This window comes from Pinus tabuliformis, chromosome 4_1, assembly GCF_031772625.1.
Source record: "Pinus tabuliformis cultivar Carrire ecotype Pingquan chromosome 4_1, CPIR1, whole genome shotgun sequence".
Classification (NCBI taxonomy): domain Eukaryota; kingdom Viridiplantae; phylum Streptophyta; class Pinopsida; order Pinales; family Pinaceae; genus Pinus; species Pinus tabuliformis.
In genome coordinates this window covers 132597432-132623460 of record NC_142303.1, presented here as the reverse complement: position 1 = coordinate 132623460, position 26029 = coordinate 132597432, and the positions used below count along the sequence as shown (strand labels likewise).

Sequence of the window (26029 nt, the reverse complement as noted above, 5' to 3'; positions counted from 1 at the left end):
GAAACCATGCAAAGCAGTATGACATGTACCAATCAAGAAAAAGGATAGACATATAGATTAAAAGAATTTCTAGGATGTAAAATACACGTTCTTCTTTCAAATATTCAGTATGTGTGCGTTCTTTTTCTTAAAAATTACAGTAAGTGAAATTCCAAATAGAAAAAAGGAATAGGAAATTTATATTTATGTGAATATTGTACATGCTAGAGTATATCTTGTATGTCAGGTTGTAACGCTGCAAACATTGGCTATTTATTATCTTTGGTAAGGAGATACAAGTGGAGGAAGAGAAAGGGTGAATTTCATATGGTCCTACCAATGACTAGGGTTAGTACCAAGGCAGTCGAGGCAAGAAGCTCAACTTCCAGGCACAGTTCCATGGCTAGAAGGAGGAGTACCGATTCTATGTAGGAAGAAAAAGAGAAAACTGGATTGGTAGAAAAACTGTAAATACACAATTTCATACAGGAGTGTTCTTCATTCTACATAAAAATGTAATTTATTATCATTTCAATATAAAGAGAAACATTAAACAAATTTATGAACAAAACTCTCTAGATACATGAGGATGGAATGAAAACTGCTTATATAATATAACAAAGTGCTGCATTGCAAGCAAAATAAAGAAAAATATTTAACATATAAGTGCTCCCGAACACAATTAATCTCTACCAAATTTTGTACTAGTGCCAAAGACACTGTTGGAAAACAAGAGAGTAGTATATAAAGATTTTTATATAAATAAAAACATTACCAGATACACAAAAGAACAGGAAAACTATTTTAAATACACAAAAGAACAGGAAAACTATTTTCAAAATTTAAAAGACTCTGGTACACCACACAATCGTGCCAAAGGCACTGTTGGAAAACAAGAGAGTAGTATATAAAGTTTAACATTACCAGATACCCAAAAGAACAGGAAAACTATTTTAAATACACAAAAGAACAGGAAAACTATTTTCAAAATTTAAAAGACTCTGGTACACCACACAATCGTGCCAAAGGCACTCTTGGAAAACAAGAGAGTAGTATATAAAGATTTTTATATAAATAAAAACATTACCAGATACACAAAAGAACAGGAAAACTATTTTCAAAGTTTAAAAGACTCTGGTACTCCAGACAATCACCTGCGGTCAAAACCTTGGTAAACTCGGAAAAATTAACTCTTGTCCTTTAAAAAAAAATTACATAGCACCCACTAATTAAGTCTGGAATGTATGTGTTCTAATAAAATAGTATATCCAAGACATAAACCAAACCTTAAGGCAGTCAACCCCTTGGAATAAACTAGACATACTGGAAATGAAGGCAAGAATTTTGGGATGGCCCAGAACCTAGTTTTTCGTCTTGTATGGAGGCATGGACACAAGAAAAAACAAAAGCTAGATTTTAGTTGTGTTGCACCTAGGTGTAATACTCTTAGAAAATTATTGGACTGAGAACATTACCAAAAATTGTTGCATACTGGAACAGGCTTCAGGAGGCCTGTGATGGAAACATGAAAACATGTTTCCATTGCGAAATGACCTGCGTACTTAGGTTTGCTATTATGAATATTTCTAAGAACCGACACCCACATATGATTTTTCTAATGTTCAAATCAAGTGAAATAGCATTTTGTTCAAATCAAAGAGACAAAAATCATGAAATTGATACAAATATTAAGGTTCCAAGTGTTAGGACTCTTCAATGGGATAGTAAACCCCATGAGTTTGTTTTAAAAAGTAAAGAAAAACAATAAACACAAAATTGAAACCCTTGTCCTTTTCCTGTTACCCGAGGAGGAGCGACAATTCTCTTTGTTTTTCCTTCTTCATGTGCCCCTAATTTCCTGTGAGGGTGAAAAAATACACATTCATTATTATAAGGGAGGCGGTAATTTCCCTTTCTGGACCAAAATTCATACCAGAGACCCTAAAATTCTAGAAATGACCTGTGTACTGGAGGATATCGACACCTCCAAAGGAAAGACTCCGAAGATAGACCAATATGAGTAGACATTTAGTAGGGATTTTCTATAGACTCTGCATATAACACTACCCGATTATGAGATGAAGTGGATGAGAAGCATGGCAAATTTCTACAGGATTTTTATATTGAGAAAAAAAAACACAAAGTCAGTGATGGCACCTTTTTAGTTCCATTACGCAATGTTGATCCAAGTTCTATTTAACCCCCTTGAGGGTCGTTCTTTGCTGTGTAGGGTCCTGGTGAGAAAACAGAACCTTTATTCGAACAGGAAACATAGCTCATTTTTCATCCACAGCCAGAAAGAATGAGGAACATCGAAAGCCTATTCCCCGAAAACGGTTGTTTTTACCAAACCCTAATCTGTACGAGTCGTTGGATTTAAAATGTCACAAGTGTAAGGCTGGGATGGACTGGAGAGGACCCACGGTATCAACCTTTGGTGATTGAAGCCGTCGGGTTCATAGAAGTTTCTAGAAATGTATCTATGGGAGGGAAAATAAAAATAAAAATAAACCCTTAATACCAAGTTATATTCAATGTAATGTATACATATATTAAAAAAAATAACCCAGATATCTGCATGACAAATAGATATACTTTCCAAGTAATATCCTGCATGCTTACTGGCAAAAAATAAAGATATGAACTTAGAGTTCCAGACCACGATTTTGTACCCGTAGCATGATAAGTCTCACTACAAACCAAGATGATAACTTCATAGCTACATAAGGGAACTATCCATTTATTAAATAAATGCATTAAGTACCCTTGGTGAGTAATTCAATTTCGACGGTCATATAAAAAATTAAACTTTATTTTATAAATCCATAAACATGGTAATAATGTAACGGTCATATAAGAAATTAAACTTTATTCTATAAATCCATAAACATGTAAATGTAGGAAATAAATGGTTGATTTTTTCCAACATGAAACTTTTTGTGATAAAGGAAACATAGTAATAATGTAACGGTCATATAAGAAATTAAACTTTATTTTATAAATCCATAAACATAGTAATAATGTAAATGTCGGAAATAGATGATTGATTTTTTCCAACATGAAAATTTTTGTGAGGAAGGGTCATCGACATCCATTGAGGGGATTAAACCATATTTTTTTCCAACATTAAATTTTTTATGATAAAGGGTCATCCACATCCATGGAGGGGATTAAACCATATTTGATTGGTTTATGATAGTTATGTTCAAAACGAGTTATCTCTAACGGTTAGGTCGGTACTCGGATTTAGTGATCATAATAATAGCGGGTACATGCCAAGTGTTTTCTTGCCAATTGTTTGAAGAAATCATTTTCTAATCATGATTAATGCGTAAATTTCAGAATGAAAGTGGAATCTAGATTTCCCACAAAGGATCCATGTGGATCAATAACATATAATATATGAGGGTAAAGAACTTGAGGACAAATTTACTTTTTTAAGACAAAATAATTAATGATTGGATTCATTTTTTTGTTCATGTGTTTGTGTGGAGGATTAGCAGCCCATGGGATGTATTCAACAAAAACAAAACCCCATACATAGTGTTGGACGTCACAGGTATTTTAGTGCACTTAGAAAACCACCCTAAAAATTTTATATTCTTGATCAATTAAGAATAACCTAGGATGTCTAGAGTGGATGTTGAGGTGAGTGGTACAAGAATTTAGGATGATTTTAAAGGGTAAGGGAATTTAGATACTCTATTTGGTATAACTCACAATGTTTCTATTATTAGGCATAAATTATTATTAAGGCAGGAAGATAGGTGAAATAGCGTTATAGAAGTAGGAACCCAAAAGATGATGTTCATTTGGATCTCTTAAGATTGAGCATATTGAACATGCTTCTCGAGGTAGATCATCAATTCCAAGTTAAATAATTTCTATTGAGTCAGCAAAAGCAAAGCTTCATGCTCATTCACTAAGTTTGAGTCCAGATGTTTAGGAGAAGGGAACTCCTATAATAAGGAAACATTCTCTTCTAACAAGTCCTAATGGGAAACCCAATTCTGTATCACTAAGGGAACAACTATTATTTCGTATTCCTGACATGACAACCAGCGTACATTTTTATGGGTTCACATGGGACAACTGATTCATTGACTGTAAACTGTCAAATTGCATATTTTTTTTAGCTTCGAAATGTTTTGATAAGGGTTTGGATATTATGCATTCTTTGAGCCAATATCTGTTCTAATTTATGGTTTACAGTAATATGGGTTTAACTTCAGAAGGATTGAAACTAGATTTTAATATCTTGTGAAGCATGTACTTATGATATAATTTAGGTAAATTTGAGAACTTTTTTTTCAATGTTCATTACAATGATTTATGATGAATATATTTGATGTAGAAAACATAAAATATTATTAAAGGTATTGTTACTAATATTTACTGGGAAGCATTTATGTGGAATATCAAGCACCTCTTTTATGCTACAACGAGAGGGAGTGGAGGAAGCAAATCAATTTTTTGGATTCTAGATAAAAACAATTATTTAAAAACATGCATGATTGTAACATGAAATATATTCAAGCTACAGATACCTTAAAAAAATCAAGATTTAAGCAATAAATTTCATTTGGTTAAATTTATTCAAGATTTAAGCAATAAATTTCATTTGGTTAAATTTATTTTTCTATTACGGTTCTGACATTAAGACCACAAGACTCATTGCTTCTTGGTGTCTTCTAGTCAACATCTCATTCAACGCATAATAACTGTCTAATTTCAACATTCTATGTTTCAATTAGTATTGCATCAAACAAATATTTTTTTCAATGGTTGGTATTCTACTCCTACCCATCTTGATTGAACTAGTATAATCTATAATATCATGGCATTTGTTTTTTATAAGTTTAACCTTGACATATCGATATTGATAATGACCAGTATCGTTAATGACAAATAAATTTTGCTAATAATAATGAGAACTATCTTTTTGGCTCTATTTCCAAATTCATGATTGACATTCCTAAAATTTTCTCCCCTTCTTGCATGCAAACACACATTTCTCTATATAAATTGCTTGTGCCCTAGCCATATTGTATCCAATATGTTTTAGAAAATTGTCATATTTGTACTAGATATCACATGTGTCCATACTTGCATGAAACTTAGCAATTTACTTGTGATTTCCTACCACTTATGCATTATATGTGAGAAGTTTCTTACAACCTTAGTGGGGATTCTATTAAATGATTACATTGTTGTATATGGTATAGACTACTTCAATCCAAAAGTTGTTTGAGAGCTTTTTTCCTTGAAAATTCTCTTTTCCATCTCAACAATCGTCCTATTTTCCTCTCGAGTCTTGCAATACTTGTAGAAGTAATTAGAGCTTATTTTTCCAAACTCTAATTTCTGAGAACCTTAATCTTCTTATCAATTTTATTTTCGAGTTTCAACCATTGCTCTATATTCCTTGAATGTTATAAGAGCTAATCACTTGTACTTGAGAAAGCACAACCAATTTTTTCTTAGAAAGGCATCAATGGATGTCATAAAATAATTTGGACTTGCCAATGACTAAATTCTCATGGGACCACAAAAGTCACTTGTGCAATTTCCACATGCATGTTTTTTCTTCATTCAACTTTTTTTGTCAAATTTATCCCTATGTTTCTTGTCTAAAATGCAAAATTCACAATAACTCTTTCATTTTTTTACCAATCAGATAGATGATTAGGTTATATAAATTTTGGGGCCATTATTTTAAAACCAAGGTGAGGTGTGGTCTTTTCATGTAAAAAAAATATTGTTTTTGTTGTGCTGCTTATGGACCACACTTGCTTGATTTTCAATATAAAATGGTTTAAATATTGTTGAATGATCTCTAGATTATTTTTAACTGCATGACATGGGTTAGATTTTCTTAAGTAGAATTTGTTGGATTAAAACAATACCATGGTAGACACCAAGGAGATTAGTGGTAAATAGCAATGTGATTTTCTAAATAGTTTCAAGGATCATGAAGGAAATAATACAGAGGTGATTCAATAGTCAAAAGGGAAACACAAGAAATTTTCTCAAGAAGAGATGTAGTTGATGCTATTCTTGGGTTTAATTTCCATATTGGAGATATGTGCATTTTTATTCAAGGGTAGATCTTAATTCACATATAAATTTAAAATTTATTTACAAAAGTTTTATAGTCCTTTGTAGATACAAGTTTCTTCAAACTATAATAAAAATTCTTTGTACTCATTAAGGTTGTCTATAGCAGGAGGAAGTGATCGAGAAGAAATATGGAGGAATTGTACCAAAACGACCTATGGTTTCGAAGGTAGTAAATCACAATCTATTTTTGTATTTGTGAGGCATTCATGTTGGCATAATCAGACAAGGTCTTTAACTTCATCATAGGCCTCATGATTTGTAAGGATTAAGGAAGCATTATTGCAATAAGATTTCATTGTAGCATGGTCCTTGCCTTCTGTTGATATTTTTTTGTCTTTCAACAGATGTCAAAGAAGCATTAATTAGTGTTAGGTGTCATTGCCTTACGACGTTTCTTTTGCAACATCTCGTGCAATTGCTAGTTTATCTTAATTTAATTTTATGACATATTTTAATTAAATTTAAAAGAAAAAAAAAAGTTATAATTACTTTTGAGATATATCTAAACCCTCCATCCCTCCATCCTCGTGACTACTAAAAATATTCCCAATGGAGAATCTAATAAATTAAAAATTAGAATACTTTTGTATATACATATGTGAAATTTATATAATATAAATAATATTATAAAAAACAGAAATATATGCATCTTAACCAAGGATCCAAGTGAAGAGACAAAGCAAGGTGATTAACAACGATAGAAGAAAGATAGCAAAGATAGCGCATGATTCTTTTAAGTTTTTATTATTCTATTTTCTTAAGTTTTTATTATTCTATTTTCTTTGACATGACTGACCCAAAATATAGGTTTAATATTTTACAAAAAAAAAAATTAATAGAGTACAATGGGATCAAATGTATGGGATAGATAGAGAGACATATAATATAATATCAATATAAATAAGGGAGATATATAATATAAACCAGCCTAGATCCATCTTGCCGAGAGGGACCAAATCTCTTGAGGTGAAAACCCCATCTTGCGAAGCGGGACCAAATCTCTCGAGGTGAAAAACCCTTCTTTTAGTGCAAAATTCTAGGAAAGGTTTGCACCTTGAGAGATTTGATCCCTCTCGGCACTTTATAGATCCGGGGTTAAGATGGCTTATTAGTATTGATGATTGAGAAAATATATAAAAGTAAAATCCAATATTATGATTAATAAAAACTCAAAATTGAAGTTCTATGTAAAGAATAAAATATTGGTAGCCTGAGTTCAATGTAAAGAATGAAATATTGTATATTAAGAACAGGCTTCATGTAATCTTCACATACTAGGAAATTTATGTCTTAATCATTAAATAGATTCGTGTAAACTTTGAAAATATAAAGGCTTCATCTGCACTAAAAAAAGAGAATGCATGCCTTACTCAAATACACAAAAATATCATATTATTAGTTCCTGCCAAGGCAAGACTTGAATTAGTTTATCATTGATGAATGCAACTTACCATCCTTAACTTTGAAAAATGAATATTTATTTTTCAATATTGAAAAATATATTTTTCAAACTTTTGATTGGACCATAACTTGAAAGTCTTATCGCATCTTTTCATAATACAATGTTATGTGGATAATTTTTAGATATAGATATTTTTAGATATAGATATTTACTTTCCATTGTTAAATTTCATAAAAAAACCATCTAAAATTAAAATCCTTCAAAATAGATCATAGTCTTCTAAATAACATATTTACTCTTAAGAATTGTGGCTCGTTATTATTTATGCATTATTCAACACTTTAACCCATCAAAATATAAATATAAATATGCAAAACCTACCATGATTATTAAGTGCCACCCAAATTTATTAAATATCTTCGGAAAGAATTCTCAGAATATCCGAAATAATGTGATTCAAAGCTTTTTGCAATTTTTTAAAGATAAAATTTAACCATTTTGCAATTTTTTACTACAAAACATATTTTTTTTACAAATTTTCAAATATAGAGTATAAATATATTAACCATCGAATTTTTGAATTCCTTGTCAAATTCGGCCAAATTTGATAGCGATGCAGAGAACATATGAATAAACCGATGGTTGCAAATAATTGAAAACTATATGGAAAATCACAAATAATTAAAAACGGTATAAATCACAGTATAAAAATTTCCAAATAATGGAAAACGATGTATAAAGTAGAAGTTAATTTTAGGAAGAAACTCTGTTATGACGATGAATCTAGATTTAGATTCGAAATGTGTTCGATTTTTTATTCTTTATAAAATTTCTGAAAAAAATATAAACATTATCTCATAAATCAAAGAAACATTAAATCTAAAATTTAAAAACAATTAAAATATATTTTAATTCAATAATAATCTTGAAGAATTGTATATCAGGAATTTCGAATATTTTATGTTGAAGTAATAGTCAAATCTAACTTTCAATTTTAAGAAAAGTTATTCCCTTAAATTCCCACAGTTAAAACTGAGAAAAACTATTTAACCTTTTAAAAAATATATATTCTATTTATCAAATAAATCATGGAAGAAGATAAATTTAAAATTTCTCAGTTTTCAAAAAACTTGGTAAGGAAACCGAACTTATCGGCAATTTAACCAGCACTATAAAAAAACTTGGTAAGGAAACCAAACTTATTGGCAATTTAACCAGCCGAATTACCCCTGGCTTCCACCAGCATAATAAAGAAACTTGGTAAGGAAACCGAACTATCGGCAATTTAACCAGCCGAATTACCCCTGGCTTCCACCAGCATAATACACGTTAAGCGTATGAAGCGTATTAGTAACAACATAGACCTAATTACTTGCGTATACCTGCAACAATGAAATTTATCTGAAAGTCAACAAAGACTAGTTTAAATAGGCGTCGCGTCGAGTTTTATACGAATAAATAAATTAAATTTACAAAAATCTTTACCAAATTTAGAATTTTCATAACTTCCCTAATTTGGAAAAAAAAAACAATCTAATTTAAATAACCCAATCTGAGTTTGCTATTTAGGCCTGCATAAATGAAATTTCTCTAGATGTCAACCAAGACTGGATTAAATAACCCAATCTGTAACTCCGATATCCAAGACTGGATTAAATAACCCAATCTGTAACTCCGAAATCTGGATTAAATTGAAGCAGAAGACAATAACGGTTTTTCAGGTGAAGCTGAGTGGGGATTCGAGGGGAAAGGAGGATTGGCGACTTCGCCTCCATTTTCTTGTAGCATTTGCACAACGCTGCTCATACTTGGGCGATCATGGTAGTTGTATTGGATGCACCATAATCCGACTTTAGTCATTCTTCTTGCCTTCTCCTCATCTTCTGCTTCCACTTCTCCTCCTCTCACTCTCATTCCCAACTCCCCTCTTTCAAGCAGCTTGAAAGCCCATTCCGGAAAGTAAAACTGGCTGGAGTGGCTCACCTTTGAATCGAAGTTCTTTCTATCCCCGACAATCTCTAACAAAAGCATCCCAAAACTATAGACATCTGACTTATCTGTAGCAGGTCCCAGAGATCTGTCAAACACCTCTGGCGCAACATATCCCGGCGTCCCTCTCATGGCAGTCATTGAGATATGGTCGTCTCCCTTCCTACAAAGTTTTGCGAGACCAAAATCAGAAACTTTTGGTGCGAAGTCGGCGTCCAGCAATATATTATGAGGTTTGATGTCGAAGTGTATGATGCGATTCTCGCAATCTTGGTGTAAATATGCAATTCCACGAGCAGCACCCAAAGCTATTGAATACAAATTTTCCGACGTTAACGATCTCCCCTTCTCCTTTCCGGCGAAGATAAATTTCTCCAGAGACCCATTAGCCATGAATTCATATACCAGTGCGCTTCTAAAGCTTTCAAAGCAATACCCCAAAAGACGAACCACATTGACGTGATGGAGCCGACCAATGGTGGCCACTTCGTTCATGAAGTCGGTGCTCTCGCCCTGCCGATGTCTATCGAGAAGCTTAACTGCCACTAGAGTGCCGTTTCTAAGCTTTCCTTTATACACAACGCCAAAACCCCCTTCTCCCAATTTTTCTGCAAAGTTGTTTGTGATCTTCTTGATTTGTGGGAGCGAATATCTGGTTGGCATTTGATCAGCATATTCCTTTAGGAATTCCTCCACCTTCGAAACAGAGCAGCGAGAAGCGACTTTTCTCCTCTTTGCACATAACGTTATACCCACTAATAATGCTGCTGCTATGAAGACAGCCGCTCCAGCGGAAACACCTGGAGTTGTTAAAATGATATTAGCAATCAAGAAACTTAGCCATATCAATCAACAGATCAGCGAAAATACTTGTGAGAGTATCTTTACCTATTGCAACGCCATTCGTACCATTCTTTCCTGATTCACAAATATGAAGGGCAATTAGCTTATTGACACGGCTGCTTAACCAAAATATTCAGAGCCGCTGCTACATAAATATCAATGAAAGAATACCTTTGCCAGAGCATTTGTCGGTACTGGGTCCATCCATGCAATAGCAGAGGAACGGCGCAACCCCATCTGTAACCGAAACATTGTAACCACATATCCCTCCACTTTCTCGACATGATGTACAGCTTTCATTTCTCTGTGTATCATTATAAAGCAATTCCGATATTCCATCATGAACTATGACTTGCTCGGCCACAACACATAGCGGCAGATACCCAAGGTCGTACAAGGAGTAATAGAAAGTATCATTACATTTCCTGATTTCCCCTACCACAGGAGATGCGCTACACTTGTACACGTTTAGAGTCCACTTGTATCCGCTTGTAACGTTGAAGGCAGAGCCTGCAAATTCGGAGGCTTGCAGTTCATCTGAAAATTGGCAGTCCTGGCACTTGATTATCAGGAAGGAGTTATTTTGGTAATACTGCAGTATTGTGTAATCCTGATTATTAATCTCAATTAATGGATTTGAGTTCTGCACACAATCGATCTGAAAGCGAGGATCACCGCATCCATGCTTTCCTACACCGAAAGGATACTCAAAAGTTATGCTATCACATGTATTATTATATTGGCAGATCTCATATTGCTTGTCCCAGCTTAGGGAGTAGGGGAATAAAGAGGCACAGCAGGCAGTAACGATAAGGAAGACGAGGTGTATCGGGATAGAGGGAAGGCCAGGAACATATAATTCCATTGGGAGAGGATGAGATGAAATGACAGGAATCGTTAGGCTTTGGCCCTCGGATGACAAAATCTATCCCTGGTTCTCAGCAGCAAGATTGGGCAATATTGTTTTTGCAAGAATACTGATTATAACCTTGAATTTGTTTATATCATATATGCAAACAGAGGGATGGTATGCGAAGGAGAGAAGCTTATGAACCTGATAGCAGTCGAGGATGACGATGGGATGAGGCTTTTTCTTAACCAGAGCTGGGCAGTGATGAGGCAGAGGTAGAGTTGGAATGATCCACATGGCATTGAACCATAGAGTCATCATTGACCCGGACTTCATGTCAGAAAGTTCCCGGGTAGTGATGAGTGTCTAAAATTGCACAAAATCAACTAAATGAATATGGAAATTAAAATTCATTACGTAACCTGTATAAACAAATAGTCTATTTCTGTGGGCCCTCATTGGCAAAAAGAGAATCGGATTGAAATAGAAAGTTCGAAATAAAATATACCGTGAAACTGAGTAATGGTAATTTTTTTTTTGTGAAATAATTAAGTATTGAATCTATCTAATTCTTATAATGAAATTTAAAAAAAAAAATAAGAGAATTTGTGACCTCGGTAGACAGCGCATAAATAATTTGGAAATTTAGGTGAGACGAATAGCGTAATTCCATGAATCTGCATTGGCTTAGAAAATTTGAAATAAAATTTATAATCCAATGAACATAGAAAATTTAAAATAAAACATAGCCCGTAAATATAAATATTCAGCATGCTATAAAATATTAACGAATGGCAGCCGTACATTCTTATAATTTGATTATTTAATGTTTTTAGCTATCAGTTAGTGTTCTATAATAAATTATTTTTTAGTAAAAGAGTTGTTCGGGTTATATTTAGAGAAAATTTGATAAGGATTTTTGTATTAATTCAAAATTTTAGGTATTTTAAACGTGTTTGATGGTGTTGAATATGTTTCCATTATCAAAAACACAATTCAAACAATTCTTCTACAAAAAAATTTGAAATTTTTTTTATCCAAATACCAACCATTTTTGACTCCATTTTTAACGGCTCAATTCCTCCGCCCTATTTTTCCTTTGAAATATCGACGCATTCAATTATGCGAAGGTGTCTTGATAAATGCTATTACTAGTTTAGTCCGTGCCTCCCCCCACCCCTGTCCTTGAACCGCGTTCCAAGCGAATGTGACGTCAAACTCGTACAAAGGTTACACCAACTTCGTTTGAAATATCGAGGCATTGAATAATGGGAGGCTGTCCGTGCTCCCACCCCCGTCAATGTGACATGCATTGACATGTAGCCGGGTTGACCATGTTGCATTACTTTTTTTTTCTTGAACGGCGTTCCAAGCGAATGTGACATGAAAGCGGGATGACCATGACTCGTTCAAAAGTTACACCAACTTCGTTTAGGCCTCCCACTCCCATTCCTTCTGCCTATTGAATGTAAAAATAAAGATTCATTGCATAACCTAATTCCTTTGGGAGGGTGTCTTGTTAAAATGCTATTACTAGTTCTTTTCTTTTAGCTGTCCGTGCTCCCACCCCGCCAATGTGACATGCATTGACAGAGTTGTCTATAATACGATTTTTTGGAGATTCTGGTGACCGAATCCGGGGGAAAAATTGAGGTTAAATCTTGATTTGTTGCAGTTAAAATGGTTTTTTAACTGCATATTTGGATTCAGCACCCTGAAAAACCCCTGGGACGCTTTGATTGTGCAGAAACTCGCTATCAAACTTGTGATTCCAATAAATTGCTGCCGGATTTTGACCGAAAAAACCCACCAAAAAGACTTCCAAAAAATCGTATTATAGACAATTGCTGCATTGACATGTAGCCGGGTTGACCGTGTTGCATTACTTTTTTTTCTTGAACGGCGTTCCAAGCGAATGTGACGTGAAAGCGGGATGACCATGACTCGTTCAAAAGTTACACCAATTTCGTTTAGGCCTCCATTCCCATTCCTTCTGCCTATCAGCGAACTAAATCAATTGAATGTAGAAATAAAGATTCATTGCATAACCTATATAAATGAATTGCCTAATTCCTTGGGGCCACACGCCTATTTATAATCGGATGGACATACAAAGTTTGAAATAAAAGATGGGGTGAAAATGAGTAGTGTCATTTTTATGTTGAAATATCGACGCCCTACTCATAGTGATTATTTTCCAGCTGAACGGGCCACGCCAATGTGACATGTAGCCGGGATGACCGCTTTAAATTAATATTATATATATATATATATATATATTCAATTGTGTGAAAAGATGTTTTGTAAGTAATATATAATATATATTTTGGTTTCAAAATAAATAAAATTTTAAAAACTAAATTAAAATAAAAAACAATAATTATAATTATAATTAGTATTAGTGTCACTATTATTTCAAGTATTTTAAATTGCTGATGTGACATGATTGAATTTTAGAAAAATAAAATCTCATGGAACATGAAATTTATTTCAGTAATTTCGTGGAACATGAAATCTACTTCAGTGTCTATGTGATGTAGGTTGGCTTTTTTTAAGTATTTGTGTTAGGGTGGTTGGCTTTCCTATGTACTTGTGCTAGGTTGTATGGCTAGCACGCAACAAAGAAATATTTGATGGTGAACATCTAAACTCCTCTTTAACGACTAATTGGACCTACTCTTTAAATCTATCACAGCTCAAGGTTATGATCCATTTGAATTGGAGGACTTGTCACCAAGCGAGCAGGATTGGATAAAACTAGGTAAAGTCTTGCATCATGTTGGTAGCTTCAATCATAAACTAGTTGATAAAAAGTCATTTTGTAGAATAATGGATAATGAAGAAGTCCTAAATTAGAGGATAAGTAAGGGAAAATACTTTATGTCTTTTTATGTAGCATCGAAAGGTAATCCAGAGGAGGCAGAGGTGGGAGAGGTTATTTATCGCCCTAATGAAGAAATCTAGAGTCAATATGCTTGGGCTTGGGGAGTGCTACAATTAACAGATTTTTTGGCTTTGTGGTACTAGGGCTAGAGCTAGCCATTTCAAGGAAAATTCAGTAATTAATGGTGTTTGGGGACTCCATGATAGCCATCCAACAATTGGTTAAACTCATAGGGAATTCTAGCCTTGATCAACCTCCAATTATGTAGAGGATAAAATTGCAAATTGTGAAATTTGAGAAATTTAAGTTTTATCATGTCAAAAGGCATTTGAATTCCAAGGCAAATGCCTTAACCAATAAATGAGTCTCCATGGAACAAGGGCTTTTGGCCCAGGATAATAGTAATGATGTTTGATGAGCTCAGCCCACGTAGCCGCTCCCCACAAACACCTACGCGGGAATTACGTGGCAACTTGCAATAATGAACAACAGATTGTTTGGGATACAAGTTGATTCGCCGGAAATTGGATTTATGGTCACTTCAATTATCCCCAGTACTTGCGCAGGTGATTGGTACCTCCATCTCCCGTTAACTGCCAACTGTACTCCCTCGGACTTCTCGTCCCGCCTAGGTATGAACGATCAAACCCTCGCTATGGTCATTTGGTCTGTGCCTTCGTTTGGATTCTGTAAGCTCTGCGTGTTCGATGTCTTCTAGAGGTTTCAACCTGGGGTTCTGCTGCTCGTCCTCCGACTCGAAATGCTGACCAGACGTTGCTCCTCCTAGTCTGCTTACAATGTTGGTCCGGTAAGGTCTGGTCTTCCTTGTTCTGTTCTTGTCTCCGGTGGTTTACTGGTTATCCATGGTCTGCGTTTGTGTTTTTGCACTTCTTGTAAATAATTGTATGAATGTTTGTGGTTTCTCTCTATTTGTCACTGCATTCGACTGCCGACTAGACTGCTCCAGATGTTCGTTCTCAGGTTCCTGGTTATCCTTTCTCATTCATGGCAGGTTATGATTTTGACTCCCTTTGGCGCCTTCATCAATCCACCAGGTAGATTCTCTGGTTCTATGCTATCAGTATGTACTTTTCCCTTACTCAGCTAACTAACGTTCTCGGCTCCTTTGTGAGCAGGGTATTCTGGTGTAGTTATTCTGGCCATGGCTCGCCAACATCAGGTAAGTGTTTTGTGGTTTTGTTTTGTTATCACCTATTATACGTTTGTTTCTCCTTGCGTGCTCTCCCCTATTTTTATGACTTTGTTCTGGTGATTGCAGGGTCCGGTTCCTCGGAAGGATTGGAGCCCGGCGACTTGGTTGGCTATTCAAAGAAATTCAACACTCGGCAGCTTGGTTGTCTCGGTTTGTCACGGGTAGCAACACTCCTCTGTTCTGGTCGCTGTTGTTTGTTCTTTTCTCAAATGGATGTGTCGATGGCTTGTTGTGCCTCCGTCGGTGGCAGTCTCGGCTGTTGGGTTTACAGTTGTTATTTCACTATCTGGCTTCTGTAGTGGTGTCGAGGGTTTCCAAACCCATATGATATCTTGTCTGAATTTTACCAAGGAATTTATTTTCTTAGCACGACAACTGTAACTGTTGAATGATTCTGTTTCGACTAATATGTCTATAAAATGAATGTGCAGTGATTTTCTTTTTTTCCTCTTATGTATAAATTTAGATGCAAAAGATTGTGAATACTCGTCGGGGATTCATACCTGGCAGTGTCTGAGTTTAATTCCCATTTGTAAATTAAGTTTTCGACCGATCTTGTTGTTTCTACTTATGGGTCTTCTCGTGAACTGGAGGTAGTCTTTTCTTTCCTCGTCCTGGGGTTCATCCGTGTGCTGTCCAAACTTAATTCTCTCTCCTGGACCAACGTGGCTTTATTTGTATGTAACCACACACCTGTAAATTTATCACGCACAAGAACTATATATTGTTCATAAAAGAAAATTGGATGCTATATTGTATAACAGTTCAACTGTCTAGGGACGCTGTAGAGGTTAGAATACACAGAATATTTTTTTGTAAAGATCAATTTCTTTATTACCCAGAATATCGAAGAAGAAGAACTATTATGTTTTTTCCCCCTTTTTAACCACTGTTAGATGGTTGGCAGTTTCTTCCCAACTGTTGTCGGTTATGTTTTGATTAGTTACATCAGTTTTGTTCCGAACTGTTTCTTTGTCGTTCGTCATTAACACAAGGACAAAATTGACTGTCTTAAAACCCTAATCCTAACTAATTAACATTCCTATTGTTCCTAATTACTGTTCAGTTACTTGACTCTTACAGCTTAATTAAATAAAAGACAAAAAAACAACCACATTATCATTCCAGTGAATTTACTCCTTCGTCCCCTTCAGAGACCATACCGCCTTTATTTTGTCTTTGTCCTGTCAGCCAGATGCTCCTGCATCAGGCTCCCGGGGTAAGAGAAAATCATGGCTCCGTTCCATGAGCTCCTCCACAGAATAGCCAGCCTTCTGTATCTGCGCCGCGTCGAGCCATGAACTGTCCTCAATTGGACGGTTTTTCCACTTGATGAGATATCGCAGATATTCCTTCCTGCGTGTCTTCTTGGCTACCTGGGTATCGAGAATCCCCTCAATCTCATGGGGTTGAACCGAAGGCATATGCCTCATCCAAGAACTGTCCTCAACTTGGGTGTCCCGTTCTGGCCGTACCACACTGTCTTCCTCTGCGTGGGCAGTATATGGGAACAGGTCCGCCACATTGAAAATAGGTGATATGCCTATGTCAGGTGGCAGCTGAATTTCATAAGCGTTGGCTGAGAACTTACGCAAAATCTTGCAGGGACCAATCTTTTTAAATTTCAACTTATTATATGCGCCCTTAGGAAATCGTTCTTTGCGCAAGTGTGCAAGGACCTCGTCTCCAACATCAAATTGGACTTCCCTCTGCCTTGAATCTGCTTGCTGCTTATATTTCTGCACGTTGTCCTGCAACTTTAATTTTACCCGTTCGTGTAGTTCACTCATTGCTTCGGCAAAATCTTCTCCATCCGCACTTCTCCGCTCCAATTTCCCTAAATCTCGCAGTTCATGTATCCCCCGAGGATGCATGCCGTACAAGATTTGAAATGGGTTGTGTCCGGTGCTACGATTTGGCGAATCGTTATAAGCGAATTCCGCCTGAGCGAGAGCACGATCCCATAACCGTGAATTTTCCCCAGTCAAACTCCGTAACAAATTTCCCAAACTCCTATTCACCACTTCCATTTGTCCATCAGTCTGCGGATGATACGCAGAACTGAAATTCAATTGCGTGCCCAACTTTTTCCACAGGGTACGCCAAAAGTGTCCTGTGAATTTTACGTCCCTGTCAGAAACAATAGATCTGGGTAGGCCGTGTAATCTAACAATCTCTGTGAAAAACAGGTGAGCTACATACGTGGCATCACTAGTTTTTCGACAAGGGATAAAATGCGCCATTTTTGAAAACCTGTCTACCACCACCATCACTGAATCGTACCCTCGCTGCGTTCTAGGTAGTCCCAAGACAAAGTCAATGCTGACTGAGTCCCATGGCCTGCTTGGAACAGGTAGTGGTGTGTAAAGTCCAGTATTTTGGCTATGTCCCTTTGCTAGCTGGCATACTTTACACCGGTTCACATACCGTTGTACATCCCTGTGCATTCTAGGCCAGTAATAAAAGTGTCCGAGCTGCTCCAAAGTTTTGTCTATGCCGAAATGACCGGCTAGACCCCCGCTATGTTTCTCCCGTATGATATTTTCCCTCATCGAACAGTCCGGGATACACAACTGTCCACCTCTGAATAATAGTCCTTCCTGCAAATTGTAGTCCAACCATGGACTTGTATTTCTCAGCACGGAATTTTGGCAGGCTTCAAAGGCTTCCTTGAAGTCTGTGTCGGTCTGGTACAAATCCTTTAAATGTTCGAATCCCATCACCTGTATTGTACTTTCCTGTAAGAGCAAAGCTCTTCTGCTCAAGGCATCTGCCACTTTATTGGCTTGCCCACTGATGTGTTTTAGCACGAAAGTGAAACTCTGCAGATACTCTACCCATTTGGCATGTTTATGGTTTAATTTGTGCTGTTGCATTACATATTGCAGCGCTGAATTATCAGAAAATAATACAAACTCGTTGCCCAGCAGGTAGTGTCTCCAATGCTTTAAAGCTTGGACCATGGCATAAAATTCCTTGTCATATGAGGAGTATTTCTGCCTGCTTTCGTTCAATTTCTCACTAAAGAATGCCACTGGTCTATCTTCCTGACTGAGCACAGCGCCAATAGCTGTCCCACTTGCATCACATCGTACCTGGAAAAGCTTGTTAAAATCTGGCAGCCTTAAAATTGGCCTCTCTGTAATCTTCCGCTTCAAAAGCTGAAAGCTGTCCTCTGCTGCTCTGGTCCAACAAAAAGGTTGACTGGCCTTTTTGATGGTGTCTAGCATTAGTCCGCAGATTTCATTGAAATTTCTAATAAGCTTTCGATAAAAACTTGCCAATCCGTGAAAGCTACGTACCTCAAACAAGCTCTTTGGTGACGACCAATTGATGATTGCTGCAATCTTTTCTGGATCCATCTTCAATTCATTTTACGCGATTACAAACCCCAAATAAACCAGTTCCTTCTGCAGGAAAGTACATTTTTTAAAGTTTATCAGCAGTTTGTTTTGCTGTAACTTCTCTAGCACTCTTCGAACATGCTGAAGGTGCTCTCCCTTCGTTCTGCTGAAAATCAAAATATCGTCCAGATAGACTATCACAAACTTGCCAATAAATTCTTTTAACATCTCATTCATCAACCTCATAAAAGTACTAGGAGCATTGCTCAAACCGAACGGCATGACTAGCCACTCGTACAACCCTTCATTGGTCTTGAAGGTTGTTTTCCACTCATCTCCCTCTCTGATCCTGATCTGATGATATCCACTCTTCAGATCAATCTTCGTGAAATAAGCTGCCCTGCTGAGACAATCCATCATATCGTCCATTCTGGGTAAGGGGAATCTGTACCGAATGGTGATTTTATTAATAGCTCGCGAATCCGTACACATCCGCCATTCTCCACCCTTCTTAGGTGCGAGTACTGTTGGTACCACACAAGGGCTCAAGCTTTCTCTGATCAGCCCCTTATCCAGCAGCTCTTGTACCTGTTTACGAATCTCTTCATTATCTTTTGGGCTCATTCGATACGCTGCTTTATTTGGTAGGCTTGCTCCAGGTATGAAATCGATATGATGGCTGATGCTCCTTTTGGGAGGCAACTTGTCCGGTAAGTCATCAACTACAATGTCCTTAAATTCTTCTAACATCTCCTGAATCTCTGCAGGCAATTCAGACATTTCTGTGTTCAGCAACACAGTCTTAGTTCTCCTCACGACCGCATAATTCACTTCGTTTTCCTCAATCTATTTAATAAACTGTTTTCCTCCCACCAATAATGCCTTTGTTCCACTTGCTTCTGTTGTATCCTCTTCTCTGATGGGTACAAGTGTATGCTTGACGCCATCTTTCACAAATTTATAGCAATTCGTCTTTCCATCGTGCATCACCTTCCGATCATACTGCCACGGTCTTCCCAGCAGTATATGGCACACATCCATTGGCATGATATCGCAGACAACCTTGTCCTGGTATTTGCCAATGTGAAATTCAACCTCGCACTGTTCATCAACTAATAGCTGGTGGCCTTTCTGCAGCCACGACACCTTGTAAGGTGTGGGATGCTTAAGTCGCTTCAATCCCAGCTTCTCCACCATCTCGGTGGCAACCAAATTGTCTGTACTCCCACTATCTATGATCAATTTACAACACTTTCCATGTGATTTGCAAACTGTTCGGAACAGTGCCTTTCGTTGTGTTTGCTCAGCCGTCTCCTTGGCTGGCTTCAACAATACTTTATTTAAAACCAGCACCTCTCCTATTTCTGCCACATTTTCAACCTCCTGGGGTGGTGCTTCAGCTTCCTCAGGTTGTGCAACAAATGTTCCCCTCTGGCCAGCATGCTCAGCTTTCGGGCATTCATAGGATCTGTGCCCCCACTTGTGGCACCTGTAGCACTGGACATTAGCTCCCCTTCCTCGACCATTTCCTCTTCCTCGCTGATATGGCCATCCTCCTCTCGTGCTATCACCCTTCTCTGCTGTTCCTGAAGCTCTGGAGCTGCTGCCTTCCTCGCTGTTAGTGGCAGTTCTTCCTCTGCCATAAGACTGTCCTTGTCCTCTGCCATTTCCTCGCCCTCTCCTATTATTTTGTTTTCTATTAATCTTTTCCTCAGCCTTTACAGCACTCTGAAAGGCTTCTTCTATATTCCGCAGAGAGAGAATACTGATCTCATCCAGTATTTCCAGCCTCAAACCATTCACGTATCTCACTGTCTTCTCTGGAGTATCATCAGTATAACCAGCCCTCAAGTTTACACGATAAAACTCCTTTGTGTATTCCTTTACGGTCATACCCTTCTGTCTTAAATTCTGCACCCGTCGGTAAAGCTCAACCTGATAATCTTTAGGCAGAAATCTGCCTTTCAGTTTTGCCACCATCCTTGGCCACTTCCTTATCGGTAGCTTGTTCATTCTTCTCCTGTCTGCTTGGACACTATCCCACCACAAAGCGGCGTGTCCCTTTAACTTGGTTGCAGCAAACTAGACTCTTTTGTCCTCACTGATCTCTTCGTTTTCAAAATACTTATCTAACTCACTTACCCAGTCCAGCAAAACATCTGCGGACAGACTGCCATCATAGTTAGGAATCTCAGGTTTGGGTTTGCTGCTGGCTAGCAATACCGATCTCAACAGTCTTAATTCTGGGGTCTCTTCATCTGATCCATCTGTAGCAGTTACTGCCTCCTCTTCACTGTCATCTCCAAGTTCTGGGTCTCTTCTCCTACCTGCCTCCACTGCTTCTAAGCGAGCAGTAAGGGCCCTTAATTCTCCCCTCAAGCCCTCATCTACTGCCCTGTGCACACCTCTTCCACGTCCTCGTCTTTGAACCTCCATATCCTGATTTCTTCAACAACCAGCTCTGATACCACTTGATGAGCTCAGCCCACGTAGCCGCTCCCCACGAATACCTATGCGGGAATTACGTGGCAACTTGCAATAATGAACAGCAGATTGTTTGGGATACAAGTTGATTCGTCGGCAATTGGATTTATGGTCACTTCAATTATCCCCTGTACTTGCGCAGGTGATTGGTACCTCCGTCTCCCGTTAGCTGCCAACTGTTCTCCCTTGGGCTTCTCGTCTCGCCTAGGTATGAGCGATCAAACCCTCGTTATGGTCATTTGGTCTATGCCTTCGTTTGGGTTCTGTAAGCTCAGCGTATTCGATGTCTTCTGAAGGTTTCGACCTGGGGTTTTGCTGCTCGTCCTCCGACTCAAAATGCTGACCGGACGTTGCTCCTCCTAGTCTGCTTACAATGTTGGTCTGGTAAGGCCTGGTCTTCCTCGTTCTATTTCTTGTCCCCGGTGGTTTACTGGTTATCCATGGTTTGCGTTTGTGTTTTTGCACTTCTTGTAAATGACTGTATGAATGTTTGTGGTTTCTCTCTATTTGTCACTACATTCGACTGCCGACTAGACTACTCCAGACGTTCGTTCTCAGGTTCCTGGTTATCCTTTCTCGTTCGTGGCAGGTTATGATGTCGACTCCCTTCGGCGCCTTCGTCAATCCACCAGGTAGATTCTCTGGTTCTATGCTATCAGTATGTGCTTTCCCATTACTCAGCTAACTAACGTTCTTGGCTCCTTTATGAGCAGGGTATTCTGGTGTAGTTATTCTGGCCACGGCTCGCCAACATCAGGTAAGCGTTTTGTGGTTTTGTTTTGTTATCACCTGTTATACGTTTGTTTCTCCTTGCGTGCTCTCCCCTGTTTTTATGACATTGTTCTGGTGATTGCAGGGTCCAGTTCCTCGGAAGGATTGGAGCCCGACGATTTGGTTGGCTATTCAAAGAAATTCCACACCCGACAGCTCGGTTGTCTCAGTTTGTCACAGGTAGCAACACTCCTCTGTTCTGGTCGCTGTTGTTTGTTCTTTTCTCAAATGGATGTGTCGATGGCTTGTTGTGCCTCCGTCGGTGGCAGTCTCGGCTATTGGTTTTACAGTTATTATTTCACTGTCTGGCTTCTGTAGTGGTGTCGAGGGTTTCCAAACCCATATGATATCTTGTCCGAATTTTACCAAGGAATTTATTTTCTTAGCACGACAACTGTAACTATTGAATGATTCTGTTTCGACTGATATGTCTATAGAATGAATGTGCAGTGATTTTCTTTTTTTCCCCTTATGTATAAATTTAGATGCAAAAGATTGTGAATACTCGTTGGGGATTCATACCTGGCAGTGTCTGAGTTTAATTCCCGTCTGTAAATTAAGTTTTCGATCGGTCTTGTTGTTTCTGCTTATGGGTCTTCTCGTGAACTAGAGGTAGTCTTTTCGTCCCTCGTCCTGGGGTTCATCCATGTGCTATCCAGACTTAATTCTCTCTTCTGGACCAATGTGGCTTTATTTGTATGTAACCAGACACCTGTAAATTTATCACGCACAGAAACTATATATTGTTCATAAAAGAAAACTGGATGCTATATTGTATAACAGTTCAACTATCTAGGGACGCTGTAGAGGTTAGAATACACAGAATATCTTTTTTGTAAAGATCAATTTCTTTATTACCCAGAATATCGAAGAAGAAGAACTATTATGTTTTGTCCCCCTTTTTAACCACTGTTAGATTAGTTACATCAGTTTTGTTCCGAACTGTTTCTTTTTCGTTCGTCATTAACACAAGGACAAAATTGACTGTCTTAAAACCCTAATCCTAACTAATTAACATTCCTAATGCTCCTAATTACTGTTCAGTTACTTGACTCTTACAACTTAATTAAATAAAAGAAAAAAAAACAACCACATTATCATTCTAGTGAATTTACTCCTTCGTCCCCTTCAAAGACCATACCGCCTTTATTTTGTCTTTGTCTTGTCAGCCAGATGCTCCTGCATCAGTGTTTTTAAACCTCTTCCATGAGATACAAAATTATATGTCAAGTATATGGTGCAAGGACTGGATCAAGCACAAATAATGGAAGGATGAGTTATTAGGAGGCCCTACGATCTCATGACATACCGTTCCCTCATCTCACGATCCTCTAGAATCATCCCATATAAAATTGGTGACTCTTCTTTAACGTCGGGACTTGGGCCTCTCAAACACTTCGACGAGAATATGGATGATTACACGGCTTGGGACAGCTGGGGGCAAGGAATTAACCTTGGTAAATTCAAGAGGGAGTTACGCGATGTGATGGGCTCTGGTATTGCAACAAAAATGTTGCAACTCCTAGGGATACCAACTTTAATTTATCAACTCGGGGTTCGTACAAAGTTAAGAGGTAACAATGTTGTATGCATAGTAAATTAAGCTCTACTCAAGTTGCTCTAAGACAGTGAACCAAACTAAGGTGTACAAAGACCATTCTACCAACTAAATATAAGTCTTGTAGGAAAGAAATAATGTTGCATAAAAGGAAGCTCTAATCTACTTGCAGGGATGGAAAATGTTGCATAAAAGTAAATGTTAAACTACTTGCAAGAATGGAAATGTTGCATATAACTAAATTCTAATCTACTTGCATGAATAAAAATGTGAATTAAAGTAAAATCTAGTCTATTTGAAAGAAATGAAAATGCTTGAAACGGAAACCCTAGCCTAGGAAATATAAAACAGATAAAGGAAACCTAATCTAATTTGCATAAAGTAAAGAGAACGACATCAACTCTCAATAAGTACATTCAAAAGAGATCATATCCTAGTAACAAAGTTCACTGAGTGCTTCAAAAAGTAATCATGTAAACCATCATTGTAACATTCAATTCATGAACGTTTTACTAACCCTAATTGGAGAAATGAATTGTAGTGGTGAAGAGACAAGTCATAAGTGGTCTCTACTCTTCCTCAAACTTGGTTTCAAAGCCTAGGGGAATCATGCAACGCTAGGAGGAAAAAATATAGCTTAAAGAACGATTATGGTCAAGTTTGGAGAGCTTTTACACAGTGTTATAGGGGCAACAATATTGCTACAGGATGTTACAAGATTGCCTTGTTTTATTACATGAATTAATCTGAGAGCATTATGAGGACTTAAAAGCTTATATGAAGGTGAGGAAAGGTAGTGGAAGGTGGAATAATAATGTATGTGGCTGTTTCAAGATTATTACTCCTCATGAGCCCATCTTGCATAAGGAGAAATGCACATGATGGCCTTAAACAAATCTGAAAAGACTTATCAGTGAACAATGTGGTTGAAGAAGTTGTTGAGGAACGAAGGAGGGTGTTAATAGTAATATGAAAAGAGGAAATGACAAAGCTATGCCCTAAAACCCAACATTATGACCTGCACACCGCAAGTATAAACCCAATCTTGGAAAACATCTAAAGCATGCTAACAATGTCAATTGTAGGAATTTAAACTACAAAGGAACATTAGGGGAAATTTCATCCAAAAAGTGCTCGTGAAATTTTCATTTAATTTCCATGTCATAATATGTAAACTAATCAAAATCCTTTAAATTTAAAAAGAGGTACATGTAAATAATTTGGAGGGGAAATAAGAAAAAATATTTTTTAATTTTATTTTTGGCTTATATCTTTATGAGTTTACTCAAATTTCAAGTGTAGACACTCGTTGGATATGGAATTGAATCCCGCATCCAACGATTACCCATTATGCATGCTTTTGAGAAGACCCACATTGATAAAAATTGAAGATACATTATGTTGTCACCTATCACACAATCTTATATTTGTGTCAAATGGTCCTATTTTTCATCCTTGGTGCAAAGAAGGACAAGTGCATTCTTGGCAGACTAAAGGGAAAGCCAAAAAGGAGAGCCGCAAATTGGAGGTCAAAATGAAAGGGAGAACTGAAATTTTGAAGATGAAACCCAAAAGCAAGTGCCAAAATTTGGAATCTGAAATCCAAGAGGAAGTGTCAAAGTTCGAAGGCCGAGATCTAGAAGGGAGCCGAAATATTGAGAGTCAATTTTTGGAACAATGGATACCAGAGATAGACTAAGAATATCGAGTGTCGATATCAAAAGGACCAACAAAAAGGCATATTGGGACTTCGACATTTCAGAGGTCAGAACTAAGACACCTCAATGATTTACTCAAAGACCGACCAGCTATCTGAACCTCAGAGTGATCTAATTTTAGAAGCCTAGAGCTTTCGGAGCCTCATAGTTTCGTTCTCCTTAACAATTACAATTCCTTAGAAGCCTCGAGGTAGTGAGTAAAATAGAATTACAAAGGAAATCACATGAAAAAACAAGAACTGAGGGACCCCTTCTCTCTCCTTCAAGAAGACACATGGTGGCAGGTAATTAGCTCCGAGAAGCAGACATGACAGATGATGTCGGCATGAGATTATCGTACAATGGACATGTGGCAGTTGGTTTCAACATTTTCGAGGGTGTAATGTGACAAATATGGGTGACATGTGTCGCCACGTAGGAGGTGCCACGTGGATATGATGACCTCAGTGTGACATCATCTCAGAGGTCAGAATTTCGAAGGAAAGAGATTTCGTAACCCCTGTTTAAATTTTTTTATAAAAAGTTTTGATGTGATCAAGGGGCTCCGATGTAAAATTGGCCCCCACTCATGGGAACCCAAGAGAACCAAGGGTGTAGAGTTTGGCTGAGCACCAAGTGCTATGAACCATAGCGGGGATGTGAATGGCGGAACTCCTGTGCAATTTATTTTTGAAAAGGATCTGATGAAAGGGGTTCCCATGTTGAATGGAATTTGGTCATGAGGACCTAAAGGACCAAGGGCGCAAAGCTGGGATGAGCATCTAAGTGATAAAAATTGAAGATACATTATGTTGTCACCTATCACACTATCTTATATTTGTGTAAAATGGTCCTATTTTTCATCCTTGGTGCAAAGAAGGACAGGTGCATTCTT

The 26029-nt window shown here is 37.5% G+C and overlaps 1 protein-coding gene and 1 long non-coding RNA gene across 3 annotated transcripts; both read right to left on the bottom strand.

Annotated features, from left to right (window-relative positions):
* Positions 1 to 1621: 1621 nt before the first annotated feature.
* On the bottom strand, positions 1622 to 2364 carry LOC149174565 (uncharacterized). Of its 2 annotated transcripts, XR_016258500.1 has the most exons (3): positions 2137 to 2328; positions 1940 to 2030; positions 1622 to 1837 (listed from the first exon to the last, which is right to left on the bottom strand). It is a non-coding gene; the product is annotated as an uncharacterized LOC149174565 (long non-coding RNA). The 2 variants fall into 2 exon arrangements; XR_016258499.1 differs by lacking the exon at positions 1940 to 2030 and having other exon boundaries at positions 2137 to 2364.
* Positions 2365 to 8751: 6387 nt separating this feature from the next.
* LOC149174564 (rust resistance kinase Lr10-like) lies at positions 8752 to 11421 on the bottom strand. Its single transcript, XM_089422634.1, has 3 exons — positions 10505 to 11421; positions 10379 to 10408; positions 8752 to 10290 (listed from the first exon to the last, which is right to left on the bottom strand). The coding sequence occupies exons 1-3, from the start codon at positions 11196 to 11198 to the stop codon at positions 9188 to 9190; spliced, it is 1827 nt and encodes a 608-aa protein (XP_089278760.1). The 5' UTR covers positions 11199 to 11421; the 3' UTR covers positions 8752 to 9187.
* Positions 11422 to 26029: the final 14608 nt, after the last annotated feature.

What these genes read in the sequence shown, in the direction of transcription:
- LOC149174564 (XM_089422634.1), bottom strand. Translation starts at nt 11,198, where the DNA reads ATGGAATTATATGTTCCTGGCCTTCCCTCTATCCCGATACACCTCGTC. An exon ending in CGACAAATGCTCTGGCAAAG is followed by an intron (nt 10,409 to 10,504) that starts GTATTCTTTCAT and finishes TTTGTGAATCAG; the next exon opens with GAAAGAATGGTACGAATGGC. An exon ending in TACGAATGGCGTTGCAATAG is followed by an intron (nt 10,291 to 10,378) that starts GTAAAGATACTC and finishes TAACAACTCCAG; the next exon opens with GTGTTTCCGCTGGAGCGGCT.